A 21,274-nucleotide genomic window follows, 5' to 3' on the forward strand; every position below is an offset into this window, starting at 1 on the left:
TTACTTCTATTTCACGAATGTATATAAAAGATGAACCTTTTTAGGAAGAGCACCTTCCGTACCTTTCGCACCGAATTGGCATACCTCCACGTAGATGTTGCTTCTAAGTATATTTTATGCATTTGTGCATGCACAAGTTATACACACAAATGCGTCGGCGAGAAAACATTACGCGCGTGCTACATGGTACTAATACATATTTTGCACCTCTTTCTGTTACGCCGTTTTACGCGGTGTTATACTACTTAACTTTTTCTTCTTTTCCGATTTTTAAAAAAAACACCGTAATGTTACCACTCCCAGCGAGAAACACTTCCCATTGACGTATCCTTATACATACGAATGCCTCTTCTGCTTTACTTCCCCAACAGACCAACATGGTGAAAACCCTTCGCACAATTCCGTTCTGCATGAGGCTGTTCCCCTTCACCATTTTGTGAATTCTACTTGCTTAATTTAAAAAAAAAAGGAATTAAAAAATTTTTTTTTTTTTTTTTCATTTTTAAGATGTTCAGTGTGTAGCAGTTCAGCACTTAGCAAACAAACATTGCATAGTTAACTCTCCCTTTTTTTGCTGCCACATTTTGGAGCTTTTATATCACATGCGATATGTGAACAATTGAAAAGTCTCTTTTCAATAGGAGGTTTGGGCTCTCTTAAAAATTCAAAAAAAAAAAAAAATGTACATCACGAGCCTCATATGTCGGTAAAATATGTTCCATTTTTAGGCTCCACCAAAAGTAGCATTTTTTTGAGAGGCTCCTCGCACACCCATTTTTAATCCAACAAAACGGTGACAAAAAAGGGGGAAAATGATTGGACAGTGAAATGTGTCATAAGCCCATGTTTCTCTTTTGGGTGATGTTTGGAAGGGCTTCTCACGCGGAAGGCACAGCACAATTGTAAACTTTTGTTTGTCTGTTTCTTTGTTTGATTGATCTGTACTAAGGTGGTGCGAATTTTGGATGGGTTGACTGGCTCATCCCGCATCCCGATTGACCCTTTCAACGTGCTAAATGTGACACCCATCTAATTTGTTCTTAATATTTCCACAGTGAGGTGTAACAACTCTCGGCAGTAAAATAATTCAGGGAATTCCATTTTCCTCAAGTGCACAAAGGTACATAAGCAGAATTGCGCTTCGGTTTAGCCTAGCACGTAATGCACAGCATAGTTTATTGTAAAAAAAGGGTGTTGAGCTTCCTAATAAAATGCCAAAGAAGGTAAAAAAAAAAAAAATAAGAAAAAAGTTAGCAAGGTTTTTTTCTTTTATTTTTATAATCGCCCGTATAGGCCCCAATGATATTGTCACACATGGTTAAGCAGCCGAGTTGTGTGTGGCCATTCCGTTTTTTTGCCAATGATCTGGTGAAAGGGGAAGATTGCAAAATTGCAAAGGGGCGCAACTGGGCAGGCACGAAGAAGAAAATAATATAATAATAAAGTAATAAGGTAAAAAAGTAAAAAATACAAAACTACCCTGCTGAGAAGAAAGGGGAAGAGGGAGGACCCAAATAACTAAACATAATACAAAGAATGGGGCATAGATAAAACCCCACTTGCCCTCTGATGAATATTTTGAAAGGCGCAAAGTCACCATGGAAGAAAGCTTATCGGATAGGTACTTCAGCTTTCGGAGCAGCTTAAAGCAGCGAAACACGTCTCAGAGGTTTCTCGAGTGGATCCTGAACTACCCCCTGTTTAACGGTGAGTCTAATGACACAGGAGATGAGGAGAATGTATAGCGCTAGAAAAGGAGCGGTTGTTTGTGCAATAGTGCGTCTGTACAACCGTACGCCCCTGCTAACTTCTTTGCCTTCTTCTTTTTTTCCCCCCCACTGGACCCCAAGAAATCCGAAATAGCAATCTGTCTAACCGCTTCAGCAGCCTCTGCGTAAACGAAGGGGAAATTTTTTACCCGAAGCAAACACCTGTAGAAGTGAAAAGGAGAAGATCGAAGAAGAAGGACTCGAGCGTGTCCATAAACGAACCCAACGAACTGACCACGAATTTGATTAAAAATGGAATAAGGCAAAAAGGTAATGAAAGGGGGAAATAATTTTAGCGAAGAAACATCCACGCAGTTAATAAAAATGCACAATTTGAAAAAGTAAACCAATTTGTACGCTACACTGTAACCGTTGTTGCAAAGTTGGCGGGAAAGACACCAAGTGGATGCTCATTCGCACTTCGCGAATTCCACCTGCCCTTTTATTCTTCTCAGAATTGGCATGTTACACAATGTGCACATTGAAAAGCTGCTCAACTTGGTCACAATTTGTAACTTCTTTTATCCCCCACTTCTTGCCCCCTCAGATTACAGCCTCATAGTGAAGAACAAGTTTTACGCGAAGATAATTAAAAGGAGCGAAAAGATTTACAAAACATACAACGATGATATTAAGGACGAAAGAAAGAAAAAGAGAATATTTGAAAAAGTTAAGGAAAAATATTTTAAAAAAAGAGAAAACAGCGGAATGTATATTCCACCTGTAATTCCTGTGAATTATTCTGCAAGGAAAAAAAAAAAAAAAATTTTGGACGAACAATTTAATCCTTTTTTTACCTTTTTCGAAAGGGATATTAACAAAAATGTGTACCACGATAGTGTCAATTTTTCTCTAAAGACAAACATTCACCTTAATCGGTACTTTTACAAAGTAATAACAAATCAGCTGTGCTACTACCGAATTAAGAATGATTTATACGTTCCCATCGTAAATATGTTGAATGAGATTTCGAAATATTATCACAGTTATGACTACGACATTTTGACAAACGTGAAGGTAAGTTAAGTTGGGGCAACCTCGTTTAGAAAGTTTTCCTCCCTTAGGTTGTGTGTCTCTCTACAGTTAGAATGCACCACCATTCTGAACCTCATATGTATGCCTTCTTAAGTGGTGCTTCTATGGTGTCTTCCCCCCCCCTCGCTGCAGGTAAAGTACTTCCCCTATAAGAGCTTCTCAAAGAGCTTCTACATCAACGGGTTGGTTTTTAGCAACTGCTCTATATACTTCGACGATGTGGAGATAAAAAACCCAAAAATATTACTCCTGGACGCGGAAAAAAAAAGCAACTACGAAGTCCTGGAACAGTCCTACAACAACAAGTACAATTACACTTATTTCATTTTGAAAAAATTGAGCAACCGAAATTTGAACATTATTTTAATCCACGGGGAAATAGACTTTTACACGAAGAAGTTGCTAATGAGTAAGAAAATATATTTTTTTACCAGCATTAAGAAGAAAAATTTATGGCGCTTGTCCAACATGCTACGCACGAAGGTTTTAAGTTATGACGACTTTGTAAACTTTGACCATAACAGTTATGTTGTTAAGGCAAATTATTTCAAAATTGAAAAGTATAGAAAAAATGTGAAGAATATTTTTCTCTGTTGCAGCGGCAATTTTTTGACCATCTGCGTATTTGGGAGGAAGGAAATACGGCACGATGCTGAACAGCAGGTGGGATGTACGCCAGCAAATAGCACGTCCAAAGATATTGGTGTCACCTTTTCCAACTTGGACAACCCAAGTGAGAGACGCGCACCGAAGGACGGAATGAAACCTTCGGGGGAAGATCTGTTCTACACACTGCTTAAGAAAGAAACGAAGAAACAAAACATACTAGAGAATTTCCTCCAGGTGTATTACAAAAATAAGAGTGATGATTATATTGTGGATTATTTTTTCCAAAATAAGGAGAAGAAAATAAGTCTATTAGATAGGGAAAGACGTGGAAACAAGAAAGAGGCACTAATCGATCATATAAAAAATGTAATTATAATTAAAAAGGTTAAAAAGTTGCTAAAGTTTTCTCTCTTCTTGACCTTCCACGTGTATAAACAGCTATATTTGAATAACTACATGGGAAGAATGCTACAGAGCATGCCAACAGGAAGTATACACACAAATGCGATTTGTGACAATTTTTACAAGAAACTGAGTCAGTCCATCCTGTCGTCTTCCATTTTTTTTTTCTACAATGATACAAAGAGGAAGATAAAAAAGACACCAATAAATTTTATGTCGAATTTGTTCCACTTAGTAAATGTTAATAACCCGCTGACAAAAGAACGGATGAAAATTCTGCACATGTTGGTAAAGACAAATAAAATTATTAAGGACCAAATATACAACAATTATGAACATTGCTTCTTGAATGCTGGAAAGAATAAAATAATCGACGTAGTGAACTATTTTTTTTTTAACAATTTTATGAAAAACTGGGAAAGCAATTATAACTATATGTATTATTATTTGAAAATTATTAACAGCTCCTATTTGTACTTCAATTGGAAGAATATAATCACAAATGAGGAAGATTTTTTGAACGACGCAAATTTATTGTCTCATCCTGTATTTTTTAACGACGAAATTGTGATGGAGAAAAAGGTGAATGAAAAGGCCGAAAATATTATTGCCCAGAATATCCTTTTCTATTGCTACCACTTGGAAGCAGCCAAAAACATAGAAATGATAACTTATTTTATCTGCCCCAATTATATGTTCATTAATAATTTGTACAACTGTGTGAACATGTACCTGTTTGACAGCCAGAACCACAGCGTGAAGAAACACTTCTACAACTTTTTCTTTAACCACAAGTACATATACGACGTATCTTTAAGGCAATTCGTTTGCGTCATCCAGGAGCTGGCCTACAGTTTGTAAGTGCCCATGGGGGAGGAAGGAGATAGACAAAGGAGATGCTGAGTTAGGGGCTCTATCCTAAATGCGCAGCATGATTATCCTGACCTTCCGGCACACACACGCATATATATATGTGCAACACGTTTTCATGTTTGCTGCCCACCCACAGGAATTGCCCCTTCGACGCGTGCGGGAATCAACTTGGCCACCACCAAATATGCATCCAAATATTCCTGAAGAGAGTCCTAATAACATTTAAGAAGGAAAGCAACAATCTAGAAGAGGATGAAGTAATCATGAAAATCATCTGCAACAAGTGTGACTTGCTCCAGGAGAGAGTCCTAAGCACCAACTTTTCCCTCAGCGAATTTCTTCTAAGCATTGTACACTCGGATAGCTACGTGAACATTCTATGCAACCACAATGGGAAAAACAATACCTACGAGTTGAGTTACAAAGATTTCAAGGTTTGCATCCTCCTGCATGATAACGACATTTACAAAAGTATCAAAGTGCATACAAATGGCCTAAAAGGGGCTAGCAAAGGGGTGCATTCGCCAAGTAGAAGCAGCGAAGGTACCAGTGCACACTTCTGTTCACACAGGAGGGGGCACAAAAACAGTGAAAGAATCTGCAACACGGAACGAAGAGTAAGAAGCTACATCAAGAGGAACATACAAAACGTCATTCGCAGTAGCGTCTTTTACTACTACCCCTGCAAATGCGTAACGAGAAAGAATAAGTACCAATTTGAAGGAAAAATAAAGACAAAAGAACAAGTGTACACAAATTTTAACCTCTACAATATTATAGAAAATTTCCCCTTTTTCACCAGCTCGATGCTCCCCATGTACTGCTCACTAAAGTATTTAATCTACAACTGCGTAATACAATACTATAGGTCTAAAAATAGACACCTTTATGGAAAGCCGTCCTCAAAGAAGAGGAAGAAGGAGAAGTTTAAGAACCCCGCTTCTCCCCTATACTTTACAAATAAGTGTAAAAAATGTAAACACATAAAAATTGCCAACTTTTGTGCACTAGGATTTTTCAATGTCCTATTCATAATTAAGAGGATTTTCTTTAACTTCTACATCGCTGTGAATTTTCTCATCGGTCTGATCAGTAAAAATATTTTTATTAAGGTGAACGAAATTGTGTACTGCGTGAATAACACGGCATACTTCATAGAGGATAATTTTTTGATTATAAAGGGGGAGATGGAAAGCGGCAGGGAGGACGAGCGGGGTCCACAATTAGATGAGCACAAAATTGAGGAACCAACCAAGAACGGTTATGGAGATAAGGAACCGCTTATCAGGCAAAAAGACGATCTGTTGAATAGTGTGGTGAACCAACTGATGTGCGGGGGTGAGATGGAGGGTACACAAGAAGGGAGCATACATGTCCCTGCACACACCATGCGTTCATCGCATGACCCAAATAGGGATGTTAAGCACATCACGAAGGAGATTACGCTAAACGAAAAACAAGTATATTCGAGCAAAGCAGAAAGGATCGTCAACTGCAACTCGAAACAGACCACCAGCAATCGCGCGTACATCTTAAAAGATATCAACAGAATAAAAGAAAATTTAATAAAACAGTTCCTCATATTTAGAAAGTTTAAAAACAAAATGGTGCACATTAGAAAACACCTAACAAGATTGTTCAGGCGTTTTTACACCTACGCCATTGTGCATTTGATGGAGAAGGAATTCTCGTTGGACATAGAAATGTTTTTCTCCCTGTATATTATGAGATTAGAAAAAATTAATTTAAGAATAAAGGGGGATATGGAAAGGATGACCAAGTTGGCCAATAATAGAAAATTGCAGTACTTGCGTTACGTCACGCGGGGCGCCTGGGACGGTTTGCGTGTGAGGAGGCAAGTGAAGAAGAGTTTCAAGAAAACGATAGAGGATACAAAGGGAAACGCGAAGAACAGCGAACAAACCTGCTTCATGAATCCCCTGTCTTTGCCGCCCAATAGCCACCGTAGTGCCCAACGCGGACTGAACAAAGTGCAGCTCATGAGAAGGTGGAGGAGATCCAAAAAGAAGTATGCCCTGGTAAACGACATGAACAGTAGGAAAAGAAGGATGAGCGAAGTGTCCAATTTGGAGAATCCCCAAAGTGTGAATGAAGACAAGTCGGAGCTAAGCAACTACTTCCACTTCGTGCGGGAGTATGACGTACAGAAATTATACACGAAGGAGTCCTACTACATTTATAATATCGAGAATTATAGGAAGAGGAAATATTTAGACGACTTGAATAAGGATGAATACCAACATTCGAACAAGAAGCTCTTTTATTTGCACATATCTAAAATAGTCCACTCGGTAAGGGGTGATAAAAGCAGCAGAAAGGAAACGCGTGGTACAGAAAAGGAACAAAAAACAAGTGCCGTCTTTTTGTTAAATCCGAGTGACACGTCGAATTCGATCTTCCACGCGCTCATATCGGATGAGTACAAGTTGAAGTTGTCTCAAATTTACGACAAAGAGAGGGAAGCCCTGCGGGCGAAGAAGAAACAACACGCGCTGGAAAAACAAATTAACGAAGCGAAGAATGAAATAGCCTTACTGTGGAGGGAGTTCAAACCAAGTGGGAGAAAAGAAAAGGTCACACAGAAGAGACCGTTTTGTGGAAAGAAAAAATCGCAAAAGGGAAAACATTCCGCCGTTGCACAGCATGAGGAGATAAAAAAATATTTAAAGAAAAACATAAGAAGGATGACAAACCAGAACCTAACGAATGGCATGATAAACCAACTTTTGAATTGCAAAAATGATGATGTTATCGTTGTTCCTATAAATGAAAACATTTCCGTGTACATATATTTCCCGCTACAGTTTTATTACTTGAGGAAATTTCTGTGCAAAAGGGAAACAACATTTTTAAGGTCACTCATAAAAAGCAACTGCATCAACTTTGACCATAAAAAAAGACACTTTGTAAAAACGTACGACGATAAGTACATCATCAAGGAGATAAATAAATACGAATTTAAATCTTTCATTACGAGATATAAAGAATTTTTTCAACATTTTTCGGACATATTTTTGCAAGGAAAAAAATCACTCTTATGCTTCATGTTTGGACTGTACCAAATAGAAGTTAAGAAGAGGAGAAGGAAAACTGTTAAAGCGTACATCATTTTGGAAAATGTAAAAATCGAAAATAAAAACTCGAAAATTTTAATTTTTGATATTAAAGGGGCAAGGAAAAAAAAAAATTTACAAAAACTGATCAAGCAGAATAAGAAGAGCTCCTCCTTTTTCGAACGAAATGATGCCTTCTCGTACAACTCCAGCAAAACGACGGAGGATAAGGACATGTCGGATGATAATTCCTCCGGCATATTGGAAAATTTGGCCCACTTTACCAGATACATTCGCAGGGAAAAGAAGATTAACTTTAAGGCCTCAGCGGTGTCTCCCTCGCGGGGGGGTGATCGGACAAACCAACGGATAAATCAACGAACGAACGGACTAACAAACGAACGGACGAATACGTTTTATAGCAAAACGGAGTACTTGCAGGAGTTCTCCGCGGAAGGGGCGAAAGAAGGAGAAAACAATTCCAAACAGGATGGTGCACACCACGTGGGAGGTCTTCAAAATGGTGTGGAAGTTTCCGTAACCAATGGAGAAGGTGAAAGAAGGCGCAATCTCGTAACCCGTGGCAGCAAAGAGGGAGCAGGGAATAAGAAACGTAGAACGCGAAACGGAGTAAGCAATCAAAGTAACGAAGAAAGGGTGAGGCAGGTGTATACAAAGGTTAGGAAAAAAATGCTATGTGGATTGTTGCGGCAAGGTTTGGTTGAACAGGGTAAGAAGATCCATATAAAAAGTAGACTGAGAAAAAATTCCTCACAAATCGGTGGGGAGAAAAAAGGTGATCACAAAAATTGGCGCGTCTTCATAAATGACATAGTACATCATACGAGAATGTTCCTATCTTTGAATAGAAAAATGATGAAACTACGAAAGAGGAAAAATAGGCAAAGGTTGAAATGCACCAAAAGGTTCAGAAGCAAATTTTTGTGTAACACCAAGGCGTCACTGCATTTTTTGGCCAGAAAAAAGGAGTGCATTTTGAATAGAGATAATTTGAGCAAGCACAAGTTAAGAGGAGAAGTGGTATCCGCTATCCAGGGTACCCCCGCACGGGAAGGAAGTTACAGCTTCCTACAAAAAGAATTGTCAGATAGTAAAAATATGGAGAGCCTAAATTCGATGGAAAAATATAACAACTTCATGATGGATAATTATAATTGCTTGAAAAATTATACTGTCCTATTTGATGACAATTTTAAAGACTTCATAAAATCGAAGGTGATAAATTTGGACTACTGTGATTATAAGGATCTGATGGATTCGTTAAGAGAAGATACAGACTTCCTTTCCGGGCAGGATATCATGGACTACTCCCTTCTTATACACATAGACTTGGCAAATTTTGTGATCATTTTTAAAATTATTGATTATTTAAGACCATACACTTGGGACAAATCGGTGGAAAATTTCAGCAAAAGTGTGTTATATTTGACCAAGGGATACAGACCAACTATTATACACTCCGAATATTATAAAAAGAGATTCCTAAGTAACATTAAAAAGTACATTTTTTATTACCTTCCAGTTTATGCTCTTAAAAAACAAATTGTCTTTAAAATCGCAGAGAGGAAGGGCTCCTTTCCTGTATTCACCCTAAGTAGAAGGCACCCTTTCAAAGTCTATTTTTTTCACCAACTTTTTAATTTAATAATAAGGTACTATAATAATTACTACATTTATATGAAATATTTTAATGTTCATCAGGCGTCCTTACGTAAGTACTCATTTGTGAATATTTTCTCGAGCCAAAATTTGCTTACTTTTTTAAGCTACTATCAAAAGGAATGTTACTTACAAAGATTAGAGGAAAAGAAAAGAGAAAATGCCCAACTGTGTGACGATTTTTACCTGCCAAGTGTACTGTATGAGGATGATTTTTCAACACCGGACAATTTTTCAAACCCTATGAAGAGCGAAATTGCACTACGTAATGGAAATTTAAATAGAGAAATAATGTCGCTCTATTTTGATAGCAACATAGTGAATAGCAATTCGTCTTATCTGAACGGAGAAATGTCCACTACAAGAATCAGAGAGGATAACGCTTATCTGTATAGCCTCGTTTTTCCGTACTGTACTTGGGATCATCGTGGCGACCCCCGTAATGGCAGTGCTGCCACATGGAGGGGCGTTGCAAGCGACCAGACGAGTAATACCAAATGCGACGCACGCTGCGGCGATAATGGTGTGGACATTCCTTCCATCCGCGAAGGGAACAATCCTGCGAAAGAGAACGGAGAGGAAACCCATGGGCAGGCAGAGCACCCCGCCGACGGTGTGACGAACATGTCGAACTTCTTCACCCATAGTAACCCCTTCGACGAACGGGAGTACGAAAAGTTGAAAAAACAATTTTATAAAAAAATTTCCCACTTTCAAATGAAAATTTTGAAAAAGTTGCAAAAAAGTAATTTTAAAATAGAAGGCATTTCTCAGCTAGTCCAGAACAACGTGTACATACACATGACTGACACGAATATGCATTACACGAACATGAACTATCTGGATGTTTTTAACATTTATAACATATGTGAGAAGGATTTCCGTTCGGGAAGCAAGCGGTCCAAATGCCGGAAAAGGGAAGACACCCTTTTGTACGTTCCGTCCTACTTTCTCTTCGCGCTGAACAAGAACTGAGCAGATTGTCATATAAATGTAGTGCGCGATGGAAGGGGGAAAAAAACTGCGACAAATGCTTTTTAAATAAGAGGAGCGTTTTTTAGCTCTGGAGGAGCAGTTTGGTTCGCCCTTTTTTTTTTTTTTTTTTGTGTACATTTGATTCGGTGTGTGGCATTCCGTTGTTTTGTTGCCCCATTTTGACTGATTTCTTTTCCGCTTTGTTTTGCACGTTTGCATGTTTGTATGTTTGTATGTATGTTTGCTTGCTTGTTTTGTTTTTTATTTTTTCCTTTTGTTCCACAATTAAGGGTGCAAATTTGTTTCGTCTTAGCGAGAACGTTTAAAGCACAGCCGGTCGGGCCCTTTGAGTAGCACTCTGCTACGGTGGGACGTCCGCTGAGCACTGCTCTTTTGAATATAAAGAAAATAGTTATTTTCTTCCCTTTGGAGCGTGGCAACGCGAGTTCCCACTTTATCCGTTTGAACGGATCGAACACATGACGTAAGAATGCTAACAATGACCCCTTTGAACCTTCACATGTGGCTCTATTTTGTTAATACACTATACGATGTCACTCAGTTTGAGCGAATCACACGATAAAACAAATGAATGCTACATGGGCGGATAATGATAAAGTAGTACGGAGGAAATTTTCTTAAGTGGTCTCATTTGTGGAACACTTTCGGGGTAAGTCACAGTCTCATCACATGGCTCCTTTAAAACGTATTAAACGTTCTTCACCACGGAAAAAATGCAAAGCGTGTGTAAGATGAAGCGCTTTAGAGGATAGGACATTTTGCTAATTGTTCCGAACGGGGATGGTAGGAACCACACAAGCAGGCTCCCTCTAAGTGTGTTTATTTTTTAACCACTATAAATTTGTAATAATACAAGGAACTGCATTCCTGTGTACACAATGTGGCAGGTGCACGTCGGGGAACAGTCCACATTACCCTTTTGTGTGGGTGTGTAGTTGTTGGGGGTGGAAAAAGATACGTAATCCCACGAATATATTTTCAAAGGGGGGATTCCCAAGTGAGGTAGACAGAGAAACGCATTTTCGCCAAAATGGCACAGTAGGGTGAACATATATGTGCACGTTTTTTCCACTTACACTCCACAGCGGTTCTGTTGCGGCAGGTTGAACTGGCACATTTTCCAAAGGGGGAGAAAAAAAAGAAAGAAAGAGGGGGGTATCGTTCATTTCTATTCGGAGTAGCCTTTATTTTCGTTTAGGTAGGTTTATGTTGGTTTAAATGTTGTCGAAACTGCATTTTTCCCCCTTCATTTGAATATATTTTTTCTTTCCGTACGAGGGAAATCTTCATTTTCCCTTTTAACACAGAGCGAACGTACCGACACATTTTCCCCTACCGATGCCCTCGACCAGTAGAATAGGCTAACATGAAACTTAAAAAACGAATCTACAATTGTGACAAAATATACACCCTTGTTATTTGAATGGGTCTGTTAAATAAAAGGTTAAGCAGTGCAGTTGAAAAAGGTCCACCAGGCCTTTACGCACAATTAGGGGGTTCCTCTCCCTGAACGCTACACGCAAGCGGGTGGGGAAAAAAGTAAAAGAGCACAAACTGGTACGAAATGGTATGCACAGAATGATATGCTTAGTTTTGCGCACTTACGCCTACGTCAGAATAATAAGAGACCCTTTGGCCCTTCCCGTACTCCCCTGCGCACGCACATGCGGGAAAAGCACCCACGGACGTACGGAAATATTATTTATTCAGTATTACATTTACACTGCATTACATTATATACGTATATTAGCCCCTGGAGGAAAAAAAGAAAACGCTTCAAAGCAATCATCTCTACACCTTTCCACATTTGGGGAACTTTCGCATAACACTTCAACAATTATAGTTGGAGCTTGCATTAAAAAATTAACTGCGTAGTGTTGAAGGTAATGTATCGAATATGATAAGCATGCATTCCCGTTCATTACGTGTGCTCTTTTTTTTTTTTTTTTTTTTTTATTGCCAATTTCAAACTCCGCCTTTTAAATAAAAAACTTGTAACGAAAAACACCTCCGAAATAATGAGCACTTCGAAATTGGCAGAAGAAACAAACATCGCGTACATTGCCCCACCTGTTTGATACCAAACAATTTATGCCAAATATCCAAGCTTCTTATTTTCTGCGTCGAAAGGGAATAACATTCCTGTATAACATGTATTTTACAGAAGTATGTATTGATGCGCGAACTTAATGAAACATTTAACGTCATTTAAATCAGGAAATCAGTTTTTTTAACTTTTCTCCCACTGGGCTATTTTTAATACCATCCCAGCACGTTTAAGAACTTTTTTTTTTTTTTTTTTTAAATCATTTTTTCCCCCTTGTAAAAAATGGATATGCTAAATCCTCAGTTCGAAGAGATAGGGAAAGAGTTTGTGAACCACTATTTCCAGTTATTCAACACGGGAAGGTTAGCCTATCGAACAGAGCGATAAGGGCACTGCACGGATGGGAAAAGGGGAAAAAAAAAATTAAATTAATAAAATAAAAAGGATAAAAAAGATGAAGAAACTGTGAAGAGATAGCTCCGCGCAATCCCCCACCCATGCATCCAGATATATATACATATATACATACATGTATATGCATGTACTGTTCCCCGCCGCCACCCCCCGCAGGAATGAACTGGCTGCACTTTACAAAGACATCAGCATGATGAGCTTCGAAAATGATCAATGCAGAGGGACCAGTCAGATAATCGAGCGACTGAATAAACTGCCACCCACCGTTGTCCACAAATGTCTAAGTCTAGATATTCAGCCGACGCCCAATAACGGGATCTTAATTTTAGTATGTGGAGACATTATCATTGAGGAGAATAAACCAATCAAATTTGTTAGGACCTTCCACCTTTTTCCCTTGCCCAGTGGGGGATACTTCAGTAAGTTTTTTTTTTTCACCATCACGCCGCTAACATTTGTGTGATATGATAGGCTATATCTCCAACAGAGCTACTATGTATGCAGCGTTAACAACATAGCATGTGTCGCAAATGTTACAATTTTGCAAATTTTTTTTGCACACTAATCTTTACAACGCATTTGCCTGTTCCCTTCTTTCCCCCGCAGTTTTTAATGATTTATTCAGATTTTGCATAGGTTAATCGGTACAGCAGACGGAGTAGCGCAGGAGAGCCAGTACGACCGCGAAGTTGAGATGAAGGAAAACTTTGCCAAGTTATTTTTGCGCGATTAGCCTATTTAGGGCGCTTTCGTTTATTGGCGCCTTTTTACCTTATCCTTTGTTCGTCTTTTTTTTTTTTTTTTGGAAGAAACAAATTTAATAATTAAGTATGAGTTGTTCATTTTAATAACTACTCATTCACCAGTGCATTTTACCATTATTTTTTGCACCCCCCTTGCGCTTTCCACATTTATTGTTTAAGAAAAGGATATAGGTCTTACAAACAATAAAAGGAAAAAAAAAAAAAAAAAAAAAACACGAACATGTAAACATATAAACGTACACACAATTTTTTACCTTATAAATAGCACCCACTTTACTTCGATCTGCTGAAATGGGTAGGCCACATATGTGTATGCATATGCCTGTACTTATGTCGCCCTCTGTTTACACATATGTTACTCCGCGTAACGAATTAGGAATACCAAATGGGGTGCCACGTAAAGGGTTGTCCTACAGAGGGGAAGATAATCCCTTGGGCATGCGCCCATTTGGCGATGGGACGAACAACAACAAGAACGTTTTTTTGTGAATTCTATTAAGACATGTAAAAAAGGGGTGACAGTTTCGCATTTATTTTGTGCATCACGTGGTGGGTTATAGAAACCAGTTAATCGAAAAAGGGACTCTCCAAAAGAGCTGCATCGGAAAGCCAAAAATGTACTTATATTTGTAAGCATAACTGTGACGTACTTTTTTTTTAGAAGCCGTTTCTCAATCATAGTGGAATGCGTCACCCGCTTAGAATCCTCAACAGTGTACACACGAGCGTTTATTTACACATGCATGTAGAGAGGGTCACCATCGTTTTGCTCTCTCCTCATGGAATACACCAATGCGGTGTGTTTAATTTTGTGTAGAAATGGCAGATATAGTGAAAATGTGGGGCAAAAAAATAAATAAATAATTCGCTCCTCATTGTCCACATTTCCATTTTAGTGAAAACGCAATTGTTTTCATTTACACATGCGCTCTGGCTTTTTTGCTACTACACTTTTTAAATTGTAATGAAGCTCAAAGAAACGTTTATAAAATACGCGCATGTATGCTCTATGCATGAGGGGATATTTTTTTTCCTTTTTAGACAAAAGATAACTGCGATGTGGGGGGGATCATGTCTAAAGTACCAACGTATCGGTTCTGCAATTTTTCCGGCATCGCATTTGAACTGGGGCTAATTGACGAATGGGAGAAAGAAATGATGACAAAAAAATGATAACAAGAAAAACAGGACAAATGAAGCATTTCCCTTTTTCGCAAAACATGTCCCTTAGAGTGCCACTGATGCTATAAGCCAAGTTGGCCATTTTTATTTCCCAAAAGGGTAGACTTCATTGGGGGAAATTTTTTCCAAAAAATTTTTTTTTTTTTTTTTTTTTTTTTTTGCATACATTGTCCCCTCTGTGGGAAATACTGTGCTGCGCGTTTTAAGCAAATGTGCCAGAAAAGTGGGCAGGAAATTCCCTGCCTCAATTTTGTAGTCAATGAAAGAGAAGAATTTTTAAATATATTTAATTATAAGAATGTCAAGTGCTTTAAGTCCTGTAACTATATCTACATTGGGCAATTTAAAAGTAGGCATTTCGTAGTCGTCCTATGAACAACGTTGACAATTTCTGTTCTGAATAAAAATGACTATTCCCTTTGATGTGTTGTAGGATAGTCACTTCGCCGGATTAAAAAAAGAAAATAAAATAATTGCCCACTTGGTGTGTGCATGAAGTGGAACTTGTTGTCTCCCCTTTCGTCACATTTAATGTTGTACCAAACCACTAGCACGCATGTAGTTGCCCATTTATGCCCCCCTTCCAACCACTGCAGAGGAGAACGATCCCCACGGAAGAAACGAAAACGACTATGATCTAATTTCCAAAAAAGATGAAGATATTAAAAAAATCGAAACGAAAGAGTTCACATTGGGTAGGGAAAAATCAGACAAAAAGAAGAAAAAAAAATGCAGCAAATATATAAAAGATGGCTATGGAATTTTAATAACGTTAAGGAGAAACACCTTTGGTCAAGAAGTAATTGTAAACAAGTTCATCGGTAACTGGAAAAATAATAAAAAAAACGGATTGGGATTTAATATATATCTGAATAGGAATGTCTATTATGGGTATTATGAGAATAACGCAAAAAATGGATGGGGCCACTTCGAATGGAGAGCCAGTCAATCATATTATGAAGGGAACTGGGTGAACAACCAAATGAATGGCAAAGGCATATATAAAAGTAAAACATTTTTATTCGATGGAGACTTTTATAGTAATAAATTTCTTAACTCGTCTGGGGAATGGATCGATGTGGTAGCCATGGAAGAGGAAAAAAAAAACGTCAGCCTTCTCAAAAGGTATTCAATTAGTGGTGATGAGATTATCGATTTGGTTTGTCTCCCTTTTGATTTCTTAAAAAGTAATTTAAAAAAAATTGCAGACCTTATTAAGTATAAATATAACAAGGTTCCTTTTTTCATGTGTTCCAAGAGTTTTATCGAAAAGAACAGAAATTTTAACTTGTCTAAGTTTATATTTTTAAGTTATTATTTTGGTCCTGAGGATCCATTTTGCGAGGAGAGCAATTATCAGCTTCTCTTCGACGGTGTGCAAAATGAGGAGGGAAAAAGCAGCCAGGGGGGAAATTCAAAAGTAGGTCTGGAAGATCCTAATTTGAAGTCATCTAGGGGTGGTACCCCTTCGGATGCTGGTGAAGAAGTAGAAGATGACAGCAGTTCAGGGGAGTCTACTGGCTCCAGCGGTTCTGATCCGTCGGATTTGTCGTCTAGCCCTCTAGCTACTAGTTCTTCTGATTTTTCAAGCGGGGAGAACGAAGGGAGTGATAAAGGCGGTATGTCCCCCTCCAACTCTTCCAATTGGTCAAAGGGGCGGGCTCATTCCAACCGATCCAACCGCTACAACCATTCCAATGTGTCTGCCTCTTCGCACCTTTCCAGCCTGTCGGCCATCACCAACAGTTCGTACAATTCGAAGTGGACAAGCTCACCCCATGACGATTTGAACAACTCAAAAAGGCAATCCCTGAATAACGCCGACATAACCAGAAATGAAAGCAAAGGAAGTAGCGAGAGTGACCTGAAGGAGTACATAAAAAACGCGAATAAATCGAATGACTTTAAGGAGGAAAGCTTAGCCGAAGCGCCATCCAACATTAGTAACAGCTGCCAAAACGGAATGAACTCCACCTCGGGCAGATGCAATGAAGATACTTCCTACGAGATGGAAGAAAGGAAAAAGAACGAAATGTACCAAATGATGAAGAAGTACGTGCATATTTATGCCAATTCGGAAGACACTTCCAGTGAGTATTCGATAAGGTCCAGCGAAACGGAAAGCTCCGATGAAGGGGGAGGCTTCCTCAAAGTGGAAAGTAAGCAACATTTTGATGGAACCAAGTGTGGTGAAAACGAACAATCAGGAGGAACTAAACTGACAGATGGGAAGGAAACAGTGGGAGAAAATGCCAACCAAAAAGTGAATAACTCATTTTCAGGTGAGGGTAATATGGGTAGGCCGAATCCATCGGAAGGTAGTCCCCACATCAATAGGCGAAAAATAAAAATCGAGAAGGAATTATGCAAGATAAAAATAGACACTCAATTTTTGGAAAAACTAAAAAATTGCAATCTGACATGTATACACAAGATAAAGCAAAAAATGGCCACGTCCATGATGCTCAAGTACCCATTCATTTTTAGCTTAAGCATAAGTGAAGACAAGAATAAGTATAAAACTATAACTAAGGAATTCCTTTTAGAGAGTTGCACAATCCCTCCCATGTGGTAAAAATAATAACCTTCACTCGACAGTGTATATCTATAATGTGTGTTTTTATGATCGCAGTAGGAGGACCTGTTCACAGGTAGTCATTATACGACTCAACTTTTTTCTTTTTTCCCTCAGGTTGTTACAGATTTATTTTGGTGCCACAGAGAATAAACTACCAGAAAGAATTTTTTCGCCTCCCTTTTTCGATTTTTACAATTCAAATATGAACATGTCTATGCACCCGTATTTTCAAACTCCCCAAAATAACGACGACGTCGACCATTTTAATGGTGGAGAAATTTCGCCGTTGAATTTTTTCCTCATCACAGATTTGTTAGTAGAGGACACAAAAAATATCGAGCATTTAAAAGGTTTAGTGAGGGACAAATTTATCAATTTTTCCTTTTTGAGTAACTTATTTTTTGTCATCCTTGAGTAGTAATCCCCTTTTTGTAAATTCATCAACTGGAAAAACATAAGAAATGTGCGTGCATTTGTAGGTGGAGCCATGTATAAGGGGGGACCTATGCGCCTACCTATATACATACACACACCATGTGTGAGAATTCCTTTTAAGCTGAAAATAAATTGATAAGTTAAAATGATCTATACTATGTCGTATAAGGTGTGTGCAGTAAAGAAAAGGTGAAAAGGGGTGGGGGATCATCCGCTCAATCAAATAGCTACGTAAAGAACAGCCACTTTAAGCGCAAATGGGAAGGTGTACTGAGAATTATCACATTTACACCGACATACGTTGCTTCTCCTCCTTCGGTGACCCTTCTATGTGAAGCACACTCATTTTGTCCCTTAAAAATTTTGCTTAAGGGGAAAACTAAACGGTGAAAATGTGCCATGGGTTATATGTTTCCTTGCAGTGTTACGGCTAAACCGGCTTGCAATTAGGAAAAAAAAAAAAAAAATAAATAATAAATAGTAGTAACAAAACAGAATGGAGCATACCACACATCGCATACATGACGACAAAATGACACAATGAATGCATCAAAATAATGACAGGTAACATGATCAAATGTAAAGCGCGTCTAAGTGGCTAAGCCGCAGGCGCCTTTCAGCTTCAAGTTTCATAATATAATCCCAGTACGCCTTACTTATTTCGTTGCATCCCTCCGAAAAGGCCCAAATTCGGGACATGCAAATCCATGAGTTTAAAACGAACTGGTTCACGTCTTTGCTGGTTTGTCGCAGAGACACAAAGGAGTCCGTGATGTATGTCGTTACGTCGGAATGGATTTTTGCAGAGTGGCTTTTTGACAGTATATAATTTATGTACCTTCTAAATTGCATTAATTCATCTTCCTTTGGGTGATAATTTTTGCAGGTGTTGATGAATTCGGTGGAGAAAGCGGGGGAGGAGTTCTTCTCAAGATCGTTTTCCTTGTACGGCTTTTTTGCGTCTCCATGTGTACCTTCTTCGGTGGTCTCTTCGGTCTTCACTTCGGTCTTCACTTCGCCCTGGTCTCCTGTTTTTCCTGCTTTTTTCCCCTCCCCCCTTTGGTACCACACAGGGATGTGGATATCCACATAATTTACATACATGGACTTTTTCCTGGACAGAATTAAAACGTTATTTTGCGTTTCGAAGGTAATATCCGTGTTAAAGATGAATGGGATTTCTTGCGATGTAATTAGCCTTTCTATACAGAGGAAATTTTTAGTACTAACGGTGTTACATTTCCCTTCATCTAACACGCATTCGTCAAAGGTTAGGTAGGTATTATTTGCCAGTTGGAGTTTCCCCTTTTTTAATTCTCCATTTTGGTTATTCATTACGGATACTAAATATTCGCTGCTTAATTTTTTTAGACAGAGGGGAATATATCTATACAGTGGAACTAAATTTTTAATCATCTCATTCATTTGGGTGGCGTGACTTGGGTATGATTTATTTTGCACCTCTATATAATCATCCATCGTCTTTGAGGAGTTTTCCCCCTTTTGAAGCGGTTCCTTTGGTGGGACTTTTTCCTCACTGATTTGCTTCTTCACCTTAATGGTTGTCCGCTTTTGGGAAGCACACTCTTCCGGTCCCGTCGATATGTTAAAAACGTTTAGACTGACTTTTCCCAGCTTAAGTTTGCTCTCCTCAATGTAACTGCCACACAAATAAAAGAATAAATAATGAGCAACTAGTAAGTCTTGGGAAAAGCTGTTCGAAATATACATGAGGAGGTGTTTCCTCAGCTCACCGATGGTGCTAAAAGGACCATTCTGCAAAATGTCGCACAATTCATTTTTGTATAATATGCAGCTACTCAGCGGATTAAACCTCTTAACCTTGATATAGCGAAAAGCATGAATGCAGGGATATTTTAAAAAATTCTGATCATAATAAAAATAAAAGTTCAAATTTTTCTCACAATCTTCAAAGTGCTTTATTTGATGTTTCCTGTATATTCCGATGACTTCAATTACGTCATTCAGTTTTAGGAAGTCCTTTTCGTTTTTTCCGTTGTACTGGCTATTGTCGTCGTATATTTTTATGATACACCTGACTTTCTTCTCCTTTGGTGCACCACTAACGGTGGTTCCCGTGTCCTTTGACAGATCAGTTGTGTGATTGGCTGTGTGACCCGCTGTGTTCACCCCCTCCGGATCGAACTCACTACTGCAGATCGTTTCTCGAGAAAGACGCACATCTTCGCTGGGGAAGACGCCACCTTTTGCATTGCCCTCCTCTTCAGTGGAGCAACTCGAAAGGGCTGTATACTTCCCCGCGGAAATATGGCCACCTTTCACGGTTTCATTTTTTAAAAAATTCTCGCAATTACTGTAATATGAGGAATAGTCACACAGTTGTTTCACCCAAGTGCTTTTATTTCCGGGAACATTGGTACAGAGAAATAAATATCTCTTCCAATATTTTTTAAAATTCTGATCACTTTCGCAAAAAGATATGTCATCACTCTGTTTATTCAGCACAGTGTTATCCTCCTTTTTTTTCTCATCGTAATTTTTGGGGCATTCTTTTTTGTCTACCTGGTTGGTGCTTATCCCTGCTGTAGCGGAGGTTGATTTATTTCTCACCTGAGTATTAGCCTCATCGGTAGGGTTCTTCCCCCCGGTATGGTTTTCCTCCTTGATTCCTAATTCATCACCCCCCATTTTGCAGTATTGCTCATAATTCAGCTCGTAATATTCTCCAACGTTCTTCTTTTCGTTGTCCTCCATTATTTCCCAGTTGTCATCCGTATCGATGTAATCCCTATATTTTGAGCTCTTCAAAATTACTTCTCCGTTTTTTTTATTTCTTAATTTGTAAATTCCTACGTAACTTTCTGGAGAAATTATCTGCTGCACCATGCATGTCCATCTGACTAAAGTGGCGTCCTTAAGGTCTGCTACATTCTCGAGCGTGTTTAGACACACACACCCTTCAACCACGTCGTTGCAAGTGAAGGGGTTTTCTTTTCCCAAAATTGACTTACTCAAATTGGGACCAGTCTCGTTGCCACAGTTTGATTTTTGCGAAGGCGGGGCGTCTTTCTGATTGGCCTCTTCACCATTCTCCTTCGTATCATTTGGGGCTTTCGCCTTTTTTTCTTGCCCATTTCCCAATTCGATATACTTGTTCACCACAATTCCCTCATCCCAGGAGGAGTCCACCTCTTGCGCTCCATGAATTTTTATATAATTCGCAAAACAGTCGTCGATCTGGGTGAGTACATTCATTTTGGATGTATGACAAGAAGGGGTTGAAGGTTGGGGGGGATGGACTGGAACGCAGAGTGTGTGTGCTGAAGGTACAACCAAAATGGTGCTTGAGTGTACTGTTGCAAAGGCGCGGGTTGGGGTATAGCTCTGTTTAAGTTGGCTTTGTACTTGCCACTTAATCATTCATATGTTGCAAC

At 38.8% G+C, this 21,274-nt stretch overlaps 4 protein-coding genes across 4 annotated transcripts; 3 read left to right on the forward strand and 1 right to left on the reverse strand.

The window, feature by feature from the left end:
• Nucleotides 1-1,598: 1,598 nt before the first annotated feature.
• Nucleotides 1,599-10,417, forward strand: PCOAH_00050110 (Uncharacterized protein; the record flags this gene model as incomplete). Its single annotated transcript, XM_020061793.1, has 5 exons — nucleotides 1,599-1,707; nucleotides 1,851-2,039; nucleotides 2,317-2,786; nucleotides 2,937-4,672; nucleotides 4,825-10,417. 5 exons carry the CDS (start codon nucleotides 1,599-1,601, stop codon nucleotides 10,415-10,417), a joined length of 8,097 nt encoding a protein of 2,698 aa, XP_019917201.1.
• Nucleotides 10,418-12,767: 2,350 nt separating this feature from the next.
• PCOAH_00050120 (Uncharacterized protein) lies at nucleotides 12,768-13,540 on the forward strand (the record flags this gene model as incomplete). Its single annotated transcript, XM_020061794.1, has 3 exons — nucleotides 12,768-12,847; nucleotides 13,056-13,318; nucleotides 13,506-13,540. 3 exons carry the CDS (start codon nucleotides 12,768-12,770, stop codon nucleotides 13,538-13,540), a joined length of 378 nt encoding a protein of 125 aa, XP_019917304.1.
• A 1,515-nt stretch (nucleotides 13,541-15,055) lies between these two features.
• PCOAH_00050130 (Uncharacterized protein) lies at nucleotides 15,056-17,841 on the forward strand (the record flags this gene model as incomplete). Its single annotated transcript, XM_020061795.1, has 3 exons — nucleotides 15,056-15,194; nucleotides 15,442-17,416; nucleotides 17,538-17,841. The coding sequence occupies 3 exons, from the start codon at nucleotides 15,056-15,058 to the stop codon at nucleotides 17,839-17,841; spliced, it is 2,418 nt and encodes an 805-aa protein (XP_019917407.1).
• Nucleotides 17,842-18,431: 590 nt separating this feature from the next.
• On the reverse strand, nucleotides 18,432-21,095 carry PCOAH_00050140 (Uncharacterized protein; the record flags this gene model as incomplete). Its single annotated transcript, XM_020061796.1, has 1 exon — nucleotides 18,432-21,095. One exon carries the CDS (start codon nucleotides 21,093-21,095, stop codon nucleotides 18,432-18,434), a length of 2,664 nt encoding a protein of 887 aa, XP_019917144.1.
• Between the last annotated feature and the right edge of the window lie 179 nt (nucleotides 21,096-21,274).

The sequence above is a fragment of the Plasmodium coatneyi genome, chromosome 13, assembly GCF_001680005.1.
Source record: "Plasmodium coatneyi strain Hackeri chromosome 13, complete sequence".
Lineage (NCBI taxonomy): Eukaryota > Apicomplexa > Aconoidasida > Haemosporida > Plasmodiidae > Plasmodium > Plasmodium coatneyi.